Consider the following 15839-nt stretch of genomic DNA (forward strand, 5'->3'; position numbering starts at 1 on the left):
TTTTCATATAAAAAAAGAAAACAAAAGGGGAGAGGGGGCAAACACTGCTTTGTATGCCTGTACAGCTCCCAAACAAAATGTTTCACTCTTTGCAGAACAGGTGGCCCAAACTTATTCAACAGGCTAACTCTGACTTGCTCGAGGAAAAACTTATTTCTTTTTGCAAAGAGTAGAACAAAGCTCCTCGCTGGACATATTAATTAGGAAGCCAATGAAAAGTGTCCTGCAATTTTTCAGGTGACAACAATTGAAAAGATCCTGGAAATGCGCACCTGGCAATTTAATCCCTGCTTAATACCAACCGATGCACAGGTTCAGTCAGTCTGCTCTCATGCTCTGCACAAGATTATAAGGGCCATAGCGGACAAAAGATATTCCTGTCGTCTCAGCCTCAAGTTTTCTAGATCACGGATATTATTTGAGAGGAAATCCACAAGATGCTGGGAACCCTCGAGTTGCACGACAGCTGCAAGCAGTGAGCGACACTGCTGCAGTGTGTCATAATCTTCCCCCATCAAGATGCAACATGCCTGCAGTGCTGTTGCCAGACACTCCTGTCACCACTGGTGCCATGCCACTCGCCTGGCCTCTCTGCCAATGCTATGCCTAGGAGAGGAATGCACCACCGCCTGCTTTGCTACCACTGCAGTGAAGCCCGACACACCAAACGTCCCTGCCAGTATTGTGAAATAAGACTACACGGTTCCAAAGTTAGCATACCATGTCTCTAGGGAGGTGAGCATTTACAACTGTGTGGCAGTGGTCTGCGAATCCATCTTTGGTGGTCTGCAAAGCCATCCCTGAAAACAAAGATGGTTTTCACAGACCACCCGCAACAGACGCGGGTGTACTTATTTGAGGATTGCATATTTAAAGAGTAACATACCTTGAGGCAGAATTAATGCGGCTGCAGATCGCACAGCTTTTTAACGAGCTATTGAGATTGAATCAACGTGGCACTTTATTTTGACTGTTCTATGCCAAAGAAAAATAAAAGGCACTTATGTCAAGCTGCATGTTGTGTAAATTTATGCCCTCCCTTTATTTCACTGATTCCTTATCACTTTTGCCAATCCAGAATAGATCTATGACCGAATACTATTGCTGTGTGGAGACCTCACTATCGCCAGGCCACTACCTCCTTCCCTTGCATCGGCCATACACTAGCTCAATACATGCCCTGTACGAGGGTGCTGCAACTCTCCACAGTGAAGGTTCCCACAGTTCGGACCGCGAGCAAGACTATTTATGAGAGTGCATCAGGACCCTTGTGTAGAGCTCTCTGCCTTGCAGGTGTTCCTTGCACGGACACTGGGCGCGTCTTTCAAGGACACTGGATGTGTCTATCAGAGACACTAGGTGCATCCGTCAGACGCTCGAAGCATCTGAACTGCGGAGGTGCCCCCTCCTCCTAATAATGCCTATAAAAGGCCGGTGCATCTAGCATCACAGTGCTTGCTCATCCTTATTGTTTTGTACATATGTTGTAAATTAAACATTCTTCCTCTCTGGCTGCCTTTTGTCTTGTCACTGCCTGGATGTTTCCAGCCCAGTTCATTGACCCTCGTGTCACGCTACCCAATACAGCGAGGAGCCTCTTGTTACAGCCCGCATTTGGGAAACAAAAAAAAGCAATCAGTGGACGAGTAGTTGCTCTTTGTTGTCACTAGCAACATTGCTATAAAACCTCATAAGACACTGCCAGCCCAATGGGGCTCTGGAAGCAAAAAACAGGAGCACTGAAGACCTCACAGTGCCACGTAGCACTAGTAGAACAAGCCGACAAAGCCAAGACCTGACATCACAAGCTAACCACAACAAAAGACGATGGACTAGCGATCTCGCCGTCCTTATCAACAGTTATGTCCCTGCTTTTATTGATGCCAGAGCTGTCCATTTCTTCACGGATGAATCCTTTTCCACAAAAATAAAAAACTTACAACTGCGAGAAAAGACACCCAAATCTGAAAAGCTGGAGGGCACATGATAATACCGACAGAAACATGCACATAAAAAAATCATGGTTCATGTATAACCTAAACTGCGCAATTCATTCTCCCACAAGGCATAATTCTTGGTACAAACTACTTTAAGCAACTATGGTGCTGTCATCAACTTCAGACCAAAGTAGATAATGATATCCTCTGAATGAGCATGACCGCACGATGCCAAGAAACCCTTGAACGTCTCTTGAAAGTGCTAGAAGACCAAGTCACCCTCCATTCTACTTTACTCAAGTGCCATCATTTCCATCAGTACTGAGGAATCTACAGACACAGAAGGCGTCTTCAAATGTGACCATCAGCTGTTGGTCAACCAACTGTGATGGAATCAGTCATTACCCTCAAGCAACTGCGATAGCCAATTAGACATCTCCTTGATGCTAATTAGCTACTCAACTGCAAGATGAACTAGCTGACTGTTCAGCTTCACATGCATAAGCCCAACGAATAACTATGCAGTGAGTCACAAGACTAATGTCATTCCCAAAGCTGCAGCATCTGTTCGTACCACTATCGGCACGAATCGTACACTTGTCAGTACTGCCAACCTTGCATGTTTGCAGCAAATGCACTGGCCTTTGTGGGGAAACACGTGCACCAGGCCACCCTTTCCCTTTACCGCTCCGCGGCAGGCTAGCTGCAAAGACATGTCTGTCCCTTCCAGAAACGAATCAAGGAAGCCTCTTGCGAAGAGATGGAACATCCCACCCTCAGCGCACGTGATTCCTCTTTCCCGGCTCCAGGAACAGGTTCCCCTGCCTCAGCGAAGGAACAAACTCTCCTCAGAGAGAAGAAAACCGGGACGGTGGAGAAAACGAGCGTGCCGACGGCAGGACACTCTATCTGGCACTGGCAACCAAGCAGGAAGAACGACTCCCGGGATTCCCTTCAAGCCAAGGACGACAACAACTGAGGGGTAAGCATCTACCCTTTTGCTATCTACCTAGAGCGGAAGTGAAGTCCCTCTATGCGACATTCGCGCATTTATGCTATCGTAGCAATAAAGTGTTGTTTTGTTGACCTAGCCTGTTGCCTTATTCGCCCAAACCAGAGTTGCTGTGATGACTAGCGTTACGGGAAGGGGACGCTAATCATGAACGGTACGACTGTATGCGGCCGAGACATTAGCTAGGCTTCTCTGTCAGACGTACATAGGATGGACCCCTTCACCTTGCACTGAAAGTACCAAGTACACTAGGCTCAACATCCAGCCACTTGCTCCACATCACTGACTGCATCACTGGTGTGCTATCTCATCAGGCTCACCCTCAAATCAGAAAAGTGAGCATTTTGCATATGACAGATTGTTGAGCTTCTAACCAGGACGGTTGCTTTTTTTTCCGCTTCTTCCCGTGCTTTGATTTTTTTTTTTCGTGCCTGCTCCGCACCTTCGAGCAGCCAGCCCTTCTAAGGGCTACTGAGGCATGGACCCGCCTCTGCCTAGGTATCCAGATAAAGCCTAACAAGGCCTCTACATTGACGTCCACCTAAAGTGTCAAAAACTTCCGGATGAGTCAATGAGCAGCCTGGCCTCTTGGTCGCTAATTAGCAAAACTCACCTTTGTATCTTTGTTACCGACCAAATGACAAAACAGGAGTTCTTCATTAACACTGGTTCTGACATCAGCTGCTACCCATGAGCCCATCTTCCAGGTCCTCCTACTCCTTTTGAGCTCAGTGCAGCGAACCAGTCTGCAATCAAGTCAAACGGCTCGCTGGGCCTGCTCATTCAGCTGAAAAACCTACGCTGTGACCTTCACTGGAACTTTGTCATCACCGACGTTGCCGATGACAAACTTTCTGGCTCACTACAACTTCCTTCCAAACTGCCGCAACAACTGGCTCATAGACGCGACAATGGGTCACTCTAAACCAGGCCAGCAAACAACCGCCCAACAGCCAAGCATCAGGGCACTCAGTGTCAACAATCACTCGCCATACAGCGCCCTTCCGCCGGGTTTCCTGGCTTGACATGCCCCAGTGAACTGTCATGCAAAGTGCAGTGACCATGAGTCACGATTTATCTCGGGAGCACTTGCAGTAAGTGGAGTTGAGAGAGAGATGCAAGTCGGCAGCAGCACAACAAACACAGTTTAATACTATACAAAATAGCAAAATATGAACAAACCCTCAAGAAATATGCACACAATAGCACACAGAAATATGCACACAAACAAGAAATATGCACACAATAACTAGCTCTACAAGGAAACCGGAACTGATATCTATCTGTGTTGAGTTCAATCCTTAGCCCTAATTTCTCTCTAGCAAAATTGGCCTTTCAGTAACTAAACGTTCTTACAGTTCCTCCCATTGTGGCATTGACTCCGTGCCCTTGTCGTGTTGACAGTTCATTGATTCTGTCCTCAACGTCTTCATCAAGCTCCTACGATCATCAATAACTTCCGCCCAATGTGCCATCTGTCTTTATTGCCGGTACCTTAGTCTTCGTCGCAGTCTTCAGCCTCACTAGGCTAGCTTTAGCTTGTCCTAGACTCTTTTGCTGATGGGTCCACTTTGCTGAATAGTGTGGCTTGCTACTGCCCTAGCGTGAACTGGGATAGCTGCAAGTACACCAGGAACTGTTGGCCAAGGGTGCGGCGAGTCCGGGCAGCCTCACTCAAAAAGTACCTCTGAGATTGACGGCCATTTCCCAGGCCTCTCATGCTGACACCTTTCAGAACTGGGGAGCTAAGCTGCTTTCGTTGTGCTAGCGACACTGGTTTCCCATGTCTTCGCAGCTTGGAACCTCACAACACAGTCACAGCACATCCTCCGGGATCTCCCATTATAGCTCAGGTCACATGCTCGAACCTTTCTATTTATTGTAATATGCCGTGCACGCATATTACTTTATTTCTGAAGTGAGCTGGTTTCATGAACAAGGACTTTTGCTCCACCACAATGCTGAAACCACAGCTGTTGATCTAACACAATGTTTAGAAGCTTCACTACTATTTTTCTAATTTCTAATTTTAGACAGCTCTGTTAAAATTAAAAGAAAAATAAGAGTAGCATACTGTATTCCCAAGCTAATGCTAGCACCAGTGATAATGCTGGAAGGTTTTATAAGGGACATATAAAAGCAGTCACCTCTCACAGAGGGTGCAACGATTGTGATCGTCCCTATCAGTCCACAGCACGTGTCACTTTTACTTTAGCTCTTTTCAATTTGCCTACACTTTCTGCTCTAGTTAGAAAGTTGCTGCACTTTTGTCCTCGGTTTTGCGAGTGCAGCTTGTGCCACCTTCACTCTTGCACTCGGTTTCACGACGTGCCACACAAGTTCATCAGAACTTCAACACTAGCTTCCCCGCGACTTCTCGTCTCGTGCAAGTGGCACAAGCTATACTGCGTGGCTGCACCGAAACCGCTAGTTCATTCTGCAGTGACACTAGAGAATCTGACAGGGCACTTTTGTAAACTACGTAAAAAAAGAAGCGGCCAAATTGAGGAGACCTATTGACTTCACTGTAGTATTTACTTGCATAATTTGCATAGTTTCTTTAGCGGTTTTAAGGCTCCGAAAAGAGGGTGCACAAACTATGTGTAGATTTTGCAAATGTATACAAAATTATGTGCAATAGTTTTAATGCGAGCAGTATGTCACAAAAAAAAAGAAGATAAATAAGTTGGAGCACAAAAAAAGTGCATTAGTCTATTCAACAGAATCAGCCCATACATTAACTAGTGAGATCCGGTCACGTGAGATCTAGTCAAAGTCATCGATCAGCAGGTCCGATTGGGAATCATTGTCGTGGCCACTGTCACTGCACCCCCAAAGTGCATTGTCCTCAGTTCTGTCGAGTACGTTTGAATGCTCCTTTTTCTTAAAACTGTTCTTGACAAACCTGGGAGAAACTACTGATTGATACGATTGATTGATATGTGGGGTTTAACGTCCCAAAACCACTATATGATTATGAGAGACGCCGTAGTGGAGGGCTCCGGAAATTAGACCACCTGGGGTTCTTTAACATGCACCCAAATCTGAGCACACGGGCCTACAACATTTCCGCCTCCATCGGAAATGCAGCCGCCGCAGCCGGGATTCGAACCCGCGCCCTGCGGGTCAGCAGCCGAGTACCTTAGCCACTAGACCACCGCGGAGGGGCACCTGGGAGAAACTACCTCCCATGACATGGCGATACCAAGAGGCCTAAAAGTGAACCATAACTGAGAATTCCTTCTTCAATGGCAGGAAACTTGTAATAGCAAGCATGAACTCTCCCGCTTTCTCCTTTATCATAAAACATAGGAGAACTTTACCGCGAAGTGCTTGGTGGTGGCACGGTTCTTGTTTTCTTTGGCCAACTTGATATTAGCGTGCATGAATTATTCCGTATTTATAATTATTGTAACCCACTGTAAGAAAACAGTAAAAATACCATGCACGGATGGGGAAACCTAAACTTCTGAAATGAACCAAGCGTGTGTTGTAGCGTGGATGAAGGGAACGAGGGGAACAGTTGACGCAATAGGACGAGAGGCCCTCGTGCGCCTCCTATGCTGAAAGTTGGTGGTGCTGTGACATGAGTGTGCATTCTCACGGAGGTAGAGATGGGGAGATAGAGGTAGGCTCGAGCAGTTCCGGTGACTTGTCAACAGGTTTGAGTGTTTGGGTACGGCATTCTAGAAACCTTAGTTCAGGGGAAGCTATCGGGAGAAAGGACTTTGCACTCACAGCCTGTTTGACTGCGCTCACCTGCTCAGAGAGGCACATGCTCAGTGTGCCTGTCCAACGCACCCAAAGATCTAAAGCCTCTTCACGCACGCGCTGGCAAGCTGACTCGAGTGGATCCGGCAGCATAATATATGTGAGTGTGGTATGGTGAGGGAAAACTTTATTTGGGTCCATAGGGGGCGTGAACTAGCATGTATTAGAGCGCCCCTCCCACTTCAGGACAGGGTCTTCGCCCCGCCTAGCCTCTTCGCCATGTCGTCGGCCCATTGGACAGCCCACAGTTGTGTCCTTAGATTCGGACTACGTAGCCCAGCATTGCACTCGGACAATGTATCGTCTTCAACTCGTAACTATTTTTTAGTAAAGCTGGCAAAATATAAGGGGTGCACAAATTATGCAAGGGCACAAATTATGCGAGTAAGTATGGTAATTTTCAGGGCACAAGCTTGCCAAATAAAGTGCTTCTTCTTTAACAGCCCACCGACAAGACACTATCGTTATTTGGAACTATGTGTATGGAGCCCCTATGAAATTCTGTTGTACCTATAAGGTGAAATAAGTTAAATGGAATAGAAATGGCCATTTAAAACAGTGTGTTAGCTCACTGTGAAGTAGAATGTGCAGTGCCAGTCGCTCCTGTACTGCAAAGTGCATGCAAGTGAAGCTAGTGTTACTACAACAAGTTGACGTTACGCCAGCACAGTAGATTAGGTGCTATTGTGAACAAACTTGACAGGCACGCTCCCGGCAATAAAGTGGCTCCAGTGATGGATGGCCCTACCTGTTCAGCTGCAAGGGTCCAAGGTCCCAGATCTGCAAGAGGCCTGGTTCAGCCACCGCATCAGTGAGCAGGTGCTCTTGGTCTGGGTTTGGACAACAGGACAGTGCCACCCACTCATGATGGCTCGGTGGCTGCAAAGTCAGAATACCCATGTCCACCTCCAGACCTGTTTTAATGATGTCCAATTATATTTTAAGCTTGTACATTTCTTCAGTGAAGGCAATTCTTCTCAGTGGCACTTTTCCATTGTTACTTTCTATTCTGACACATCAGTTGTCTGTCCACATTATACAACCAGAATCAGTAAAAGGCAACAGCAATACACTTTCTGGTGTTGGGGTAGTAGTGCATTCCCATTCACAATTTGGCACTGTCTTTCACACAGACAAATCTGACTAAATAGTACTCCGTGATTATTGAATGATCCTTTATATTATATTATTTCCCAACACAAAAATGCTGTAATGTCAATGCATAGTTTTTGCACTGGCTAAATTGAATAAAAATTGCTGAAACGTCCCTTATTTAGAACATTGAGCAGTGTAAGATGTCCCAAAAGGCTGGCTTTAAACTACCGCTTGTGATTCGGTGTTTTCTACCACAATTTCTCATTTAGACCGTCACACAGGTTTCCTTTTCACTTCTTTGCTAACATGATAGTTCCCATAGAATGGATGAACGTGGCCGATCTCTGCAAGGCTCCTGATAATTAACATGGTTGAAAATATAAAAAAAAATCTGATTATTGCCACAGTGCACAGCATCCCAAGAAGCACAATGTGATCTCAAAGAGAACCAACATCGGGGCCAACAAACTAGCGAAAGGGCTCTCAAACTTTCTGGTCTTGGAGAACACTGATGATTTTTTCAGATAGCCATGAAACCCTAAACTTTTTATTGAGCATGAAGACAATATGAAGCTAGCAGGGGGAGAGGGGTGATAGCTCTTAATGTGCGCAACCACTGCACTAACTTTGTCCGCATTGGCCTCTTCGCTTGTCATTGCTGTTGATGTACAAACTTTAGACCTGTGCGAATATTCGAAGCTTTCAAATATTCATACTGGCCTAGAGTTGGCAGATGAAAAACACATGGGAGAAGAGAATAACAGGAGGTATTGTTTCGACTCTCCTGGCTTGTAGTCAAGGGAGCCATCATGTCGAATCATGACAAAAGGCTTGTGTGAATATTTTAATGATTAGAATATTTGAATGAATAATACAGTACTTAAAGTCACTTCAAAATGAATTTTAATTATTGAAAATTTTACAGTATTCAAAACGAACAAATAAATGTATAATTTGTGTGGCAACCACTGCGCACAGACCTGCGCAGCCTCCGTCTCGTTACTGATTAGCCCCGCGTGACACGGCCACTTGCTGTAATAGGAAGCCAAAGCAACGCATGGTGGCACTGCCACTTTGGACAGGCAGCGCCATCATTGGTATAAAAGTAGAAATCAGGGATCTATATCGCGTGTTTTCCCTACCCACCAATGTGCTGCCACTCGGTTACATGCTCATGCAGAGAGCGTGCGCTGCGTTTGAGTCATCTCACAATGTACAACCTGTAGTGTGGCTTCATAAAGATCTCTAAGCTGGACAAGTACTTCCAATAAGCGAATCTAACGAAAGGAGTAAAGCTCGTTAGTCAAGTTTATGATGTGGAGCAGACAACGGAAGATGAGGACGCCCACGTAACTGCGAAATTCATTTCTCAGGTCCTCTGTGATAATACCGTGTACGACGTATGCCTTGAGGTAAGTCTCATTCTGCCGACGTGAAGCCGCGTACTCTATCGATGAGCTGTGCTGACGTTTATAGAAACCACATTATTGTTGTTTTGATGTAGTATCTAGCAGTATCAGCCGTGTACCGTGATGTGCAAACATTTGCGGCATGCTAACAAAATAAATAAAAACTAAAGCTATATGGACATGGCATTGAATTGTCGGAGAAGTTTAGAGTCATGCCCTCTGTGCCGTGGGAGCATGACCCGCTGACGTCACTGCAAAGTAAGAAGCTGAAGTTTAACCAGAGCGAGTCAAGTTAAAGTGCTCGCCTCACTTTTTTTTTTCCAGATCTCATGTCATGCTTGCTCTTTCGCAAATGCGGCTGTGACTTTCTGGGAAACTGATACAGCTTTAGACGTGAAGAGCGTTCCTTGGTGTTGTCTGCATTGTTGTGGCAGCCCCCAACACAACAATACTTCGGACCTCGCTGATCCTTTCGTGGGGCCACTTTTTTCATTGCGAAAAGGCAACTTCGCATAGCGAGAGTCTCGTTTTAGCGTGCCAAGCTACGGTACGGCACCTAAGTTTCCTGCACCGACTGCAGATTGCGTTGAGCGCATGTCACAGGCGCATCCGTTTCGGCGAAACACATTGACTCACCTGCGACTTCTCCCACGCCTCTCCTCAAATTTTCCGGAGCTCGCTGCCAGGGCCAGGTGCAGCGTTGTCGTCACTCCGTAAACTTGAGCTTCGGTTCCCTATATGCTTCTGATAAAAGAAAGTGCCGCTGCAGTTTCACCGGAGGCTTACGTCACCACTGGTGGCTATATAACCCAAGCTACCAAGCTTGGTTTTATGATTGTTTCTCCAACGCTTCGAGCACAGCGGCGGCATGCTTGCCCTGCTCATGCTACCACGTTAATAAACAATCGTTAGGTTTTATGTTGGGATCTGTCTTTCATTGACCTGGCATCGGACATCTGGTGACCTGGAAAACGAACTAACCGCAATGCCATGGCCGATTCAGAAACCCTCAACGCTCTTCTTCGTCAAGTGCAACAACTTCAAAAGAAACTGCAGACTCAGAAACAGCAGTAATCTCACAATGCCTCTGCAAACGAGGCCCTGCCTACCGGCTTCACTGAAGACGTCAGAGCTGTTACGGAAGCGTGTTGCAGCAAGAGGCCATGTCACGCTGTTCTAATCAGAGACGAGATGGAGGCTGCACAGGTGTGTGTGCAGTGGTGGCCATATCACCCCCGTAGAGTGAGCCTTCAGGGTCTGTAGAAATATGGGAGGCGTACTAGACGGCCAAAGCCTATCGTGAAATGAACGGCCTGTGACGTCGGCGCTTGTGGAAGGATGCTATCGAAAGGAGTGGCACTGCCTGGTTCATTCGCCGCAAGGTATGCGGGCTTGATTGGGTCAATTTAGATGCCCACGTCGTTCCCGTTCAGGCGCAAGGTGAAGATCTTGTCGCGTGATGAACAACTAGTTAGAGTGCGCTGTAGGGGGGCTGAAAAGGCCGGCAGACGGTGTCGTCGCGGAGGGAAGCATGAGTGCACAATGCTAGCTCCTTGAACATAAAAGGTATAGGCTTTCTATGGTGGGTTGCAGGTGACGGGCGTAATGCGGTGATAATGCATTGGAGCTGGTCGACGAAGTCTGTGGGGTGTGATGTCGTAGTGCTAGATAGCAGAGTTCTGAGAAATTCGTCTCGCAGATGGAGTGGTTGGACAGGTGCTGGTGCAGCGTGGATGACCGGCTTGAAAGTTGTGCGAAGACCGAGGATGACAGCCGGGATAGCCTCGAGCCAGGTTGAGTATAGGGGGCACATAATGGCAACTTTGAAATGTTGGTAAAAACGCTTTATCATTCCATTGGCGCAAGAGTGGTAGCTGGTGGTCCTCAAGCGTTCAAACCAGATGGCCAATTCCAGGAGCCTGAATAGGCTATACTCAAACTGTCACCCTTGGTCAGTGGTTACGTGGGGGGGGGGGGGGGGGGGGCACTGAAACGGGAAATCCAGCCAAAAAAAAGGCGGAGGCAACGTCGTTCGCGGTGATTTCTTCAAGGGGCCATGCCTCGAGTCATCAAGTGTACCATTCGATGATGGTGAGGCAGTAGCGGCAAGGTCCTGCTGGGGGAAATGGTCCTATGATGTTGAGGTGAACATACTCGAACCGACCTGAGGGCTGAGAGAAACTTCGAAATTTTCAGTAATCGAATCAAAGCGAATTCGAATACACTATTATTCGTTCGAATATTCGAAGCATACGAATATTCGCGCAAGCTTAGTCGCAACAGATTGTGGTTGCGAACCGTGGAATGGGGACTTCTTTTAGCTGTTGTGAGGACGTAGTCTGAGCCTTGGCAAGGACGTTTGCTGTTATCTGCTTCAAGCTGATGGTGGCCACACGTGAAAGTACCTCGGCAACCTCGTTGTCTTTCCCACTAACATGTTGAATGTCAGTCGTGAACAGTGCGATGAAGAAACCTTCAATGCAAAGTAAACTCTCTGCAACTTGTGAACTTGATCCAATTCAATGACGCTGGCAACTTGTTCAAAGTGGATTAGCCAGTCATCAACATCCTGAAAGAATGTCTTTGTGGAAAGGTCATGGTGTCTGTGGGGCATAAAACCTTACGGGAAAGGAGAAGAATAGGAGGTGTTATTTTGACTCTCCTGGTTTGTAGGCAAGGCAGTCATATGGCTGAGTTTTGACAATAGGCTTGTACGAACATTCGAATGGCTCAAATGTATGCATGAATAATACAGGTTTGGATTCACTTCAAAACAAACCTCATTTATTGAAAATATTGAAGTATTCAAAAGGAACAAGTAAATGTGTATTAATCCGCTCGTAACCCCTTGTAAAAGTGGTTTCGCTGCAGTATTGGGGTGCTAAGCCAAGAAAACACCTATTTCAAGGTTGATTAGTTTGTATGTAACCCTTCGCAAAGAATTTCACGGCAGTGAAGTAGTGCTAGCCATGAGAACATATACTCGGGGAAAATCCACACTGCCGCAAAGTCCCTTCAAGGTTAAATTAAGACATCATCACCACATCCATTCATTTTTGAAGCTTGAAAGCTTGTTATATAATATTATATGGTCCAAGTATAGCAAATTTAAAACGTAACATATTTTACGGGTTACGACTTGCATTATATCAAAAATAAATCCTGCTAATATTTGAAGTTGTTTCCACTTCCCTTAAAGCAAAAAAAAAAAAGAAAGGAATTTGCACGTCTTAATTGTTTCAATTAAAAAATATATGCAACGAAGATGCGCGAGCGCCCAGGCCGCGGAAGAAGGAGAAAAGTAGTGGAGCCAGCGCTAGGAATGTACAGTTGGGTGAATGAGACTAGGCCTGTCTCAGAAGTACGCTGCTTTTTTCCAATGCTATTTCACCTCATCTGTAAATAAACACAATCGCTCGTAACAATATTGTGCAGGTTAGTTGGGTGATGACAAAGGCACCCATTTTACTTTATAGTATGAGATCATAGGGTTTAAAAATTATTTGACCAAAATCACTAGTTGCTTCAAACTAAGATTCAATGTTCGCACAAGCTCCTGATAATAGAACCGGCACCCTCTTCCGCAAGTCATGCCCGTACGTGCTTCAGGCACTCTGCAATATAAGCAATGTGTTCACACAGATGAAGCACCACACACAGGCCATGCTTGTTTCACTTTTTTGCAAAACAAAAAGGTGGCAAGTGAGTTGCACAGCCAAACAGCAGTCGACCAATACACCAGTTGTAAAGCCAAGCGTAAATAATTGTGTAGGCCTCCGGCAGCATGGCTAAGTGACGCTTTGTGCACGTATGAAAGCACTCGCTGTATGTTTTGATTACTAAATCGACAAAAAGCAGTGGAAAATCACCGTGAATAAAAACTGCTACTTGATCGCCGAAACAGCTATGAATAAAGCGACATGGTACCCTTTAATGTTGTTTGAACTAGCTTAAATGCTCACAAGCATAAATTATCATTGTTGGAGGGGAGGGGGGGGTCGCCGTGTGACGATCTTTTTGACTTCACTCAGCAGTGAGTGCTGTTACAGTAAATGCAGGGACACTATGTGGCGCATCAGCAAAGCTAAATCTGATAATAAAGCATTTCTCCGGGTTTTTTCAGCTACTTCTGTTGACTGGCTTCGAACAAGTTCTTTATTTGTGAGGACGGGAATGTCAGCTTTCAACTTTCAGCTCTTTATTTTCGACACAAATGGTCTCGGATACAAGGGCAAAAGGCAGATGCCTGACAGAACCCTAGAAGTCGCCTATTGGCTGTTAGGAGCTGTTGCTCCCACGCAGCTGCCACCGCTCATTGAATGGTTCAAAGTTGGTTTCAGAGTTCTGGGCTGAGCAGCACCAAGGCACCTCTCAATAATAGTTTGACAGTGAAACTCAGCTGCTGGGGGAGCACGAGAATGGCTTACTTTTAAAACTTGGGTCACCATGCCTAACCATACACAAATCTCATTATAACGAATGATGATGTGTGGTGGTTAAGGGTGTAAGAGCCAATCCATGGCCAAAGAGCGCCATTTCAGTAGACAAGAGATGTTAACAATGATATGATATGTGGCTGCATAGGAGCCTCGAAATTCCTCGCGCTAACGCCACTAAAACCATAGAAATATTGAAACCATGACAGTGACGTGAAATATATACAGTGAAACTTAAAGGCGGAATGTCGTGATAATAAAACTATGCTAAATATGTAGCCACTGCAGCCACAGCCTCAGTAGTGAGGTCGTGCTATAAATTAGCTCAATATATGGTGTGAAAGCTACATATATCGTTTAAAAATGCAAACAGTGATTCGACTTTAAAAAGCGGATCCCTTCCGATGAACATGGCTGGATGATGAACATGGCTACTGTTGGTGAACATGGCTGCTGGCAATAGGGAAGTAACTGAATGAACATGGCTGCTGTCGGTAGGGAAGTAAAAATTGCTTTTTTTTAGAGCATCTAGCTCATTGCACTGCACGAGGATGTGGGGAACCATAAGTTGTTCTCCACATCTCTCACACAATGGCAGATCGCCACCGAACAAAAGGTGTGAATGTGTAGTGTGGGTGTGTCCTATTCTTAATTAATCTAGTAAGTGTGACTTTTGTGCAGCGTGACCTCGACACTGGAGGCCTATTCCCTAGATGTGGCTTTGCAAGATGAAATTTATTCTGTGTTTCCCTGCCCCATAGTTGCTGCCAATGATTCCAGAGTTATCTTTTATATCTTTTAAGATAGGGTTTCAAGTGAAGTGCAGAAACTGCTATGGCTGTATTGGCAGCTCTTTTGTGGGCAGATGTAGCTAACTGGTCCGCCAACACGTTTCCTTGGATCTCACAGCGCCCAGGCACCCAGCAAACCACGACATGCTGTTTTTGTGCATATACCATGCATAATTGTGAGTGTACAGAGATATGGACAGTGTTCTTGTGGTTTGTCATTGTTTTTAAGGCTTTTACTACTCTCAGAGAATCAGTGTAGTTTTAGTTGTTTGATATGTATTATGGCCGCAAGTATCCCATATGCTTCTGCTGTGAAGATGCTTGTATTCATGCGCAGAATGCCGACATCTGAAAAGAATAGGCCGACGGCTGCATATGGCACAGAAGTCTGAGGCTTGGAGGCACCCGTAAAAAATTCAGGAGAGGCGTCCCCAAGATTCCCGGGGCTCCGCGTCACTCTATGGAACTGGAGAGCAAAACGATAATAACTCTTCTTTTCTGATTTTCTCATTGTTTTCATAGATTCAAGTAGCAACTGTATGAACCTTTCTTCTGCTGGAGTTACAGTATCATAGTTACAATAGTGCGAGTTCCCCAGCTTATTAAAAGATAATGCACAGCGCCTATGGGCCCTCTCAAAAAAATCGGCCGTTTTACCTTATTTCAACTGCTGCCGTGGAGACGTGCTTGAAGATATCTAATCTTTCTGGGATTTAGGTACTGGCATATGTCTAGTTCATGAAGATATAGAGCGTGTTTGAATCGCATGGTAAAAAAAGTTCCCTGGCCAGTTTTGTTCAGGGAGCAACAGCCATCAAGCCCTCGTAGCTCCATCTAGCGTTGAGATGGTGTACTCTACGGTGCCACGTAAAAATTAAAATAAGGTATGCGTGAAAAGAGAGGATTCTTATGGAAGGCACATTTATGACCCCACAAAACAATATTTAGGGTTCATTGAGATAAAGATCGATAGTATAGCCCATCAATAGGGTATTGTTAAAAAAGACGAAGTGCGTGTTTACGAACATACAGTGTATGTACAACACAGGCCCCTCAATTTACAGCACATTCTCGAGTTTTACAGACTACATGATATTAAAAGTTATCTATAAATTATTTAATCAGTGCTAATTAACTAAAGCATCCCTGGTCAGGCTTTGAAATTGCGAGTAATATTCACCGGGTGCGATATTATGGACGGTGGTATCAACTCGTCGTCCGCGCCGCTTAAATCTGGCATACCTCCGGGATCCGTCCTCGGGCCTCTTTTCTTTCGAGTTTGTATCAATAATGCCACCCGTGATATTCCAGCAAATCTAAGGCTTTTCGCAGATGCCTGCGTGCTTTAAAGTAGTGAACGCTTCCAGCGACCAGGTTCTTTTAAATAA

General features: G+C 45.6%; 1 protein-coding gene across 8 annotated transcripts in view; it reads right to left on the bottom strand.

The window, feature by feature from the left end:
- The window catches only part of LOC119169139 (uncharacterized), a 748171-nt gene that overhangs the window by 246153 nt on the left and 486179 nt on the right, over nt 1-15839 (bottom strand). For all 8 annotated transcript variants that reach the window (XM_075883059.1, XM_075883033.1, XM_075883044.1 and 5 more), the window contains one exon: nt 7469-7599. In XM_075883059.1, coding sequence (XP_075739174.1) covers nt 7469-7599 — 131 coding nt within the window. The remainder of the gene's footprint in view (nt 1-7468; nt 7600-15839) is intronic.

This window comes from Rhipicephalus microplus, chromosome 2 (assembly GCF_043290135.1).
Source record: "Rhipicephalus microplus isolate Deutch F79 chromosome 2, USDA_Rmic, whole genome shotgun sequence".
Classification (NCBI taxonomy): domain Eukaryota; kingdom Metazoa; phylum Arthropoda; class Arachnida; order Ixodida; family Ixodidae; genus Rhipicephalus; species Rhipicephalus microplus.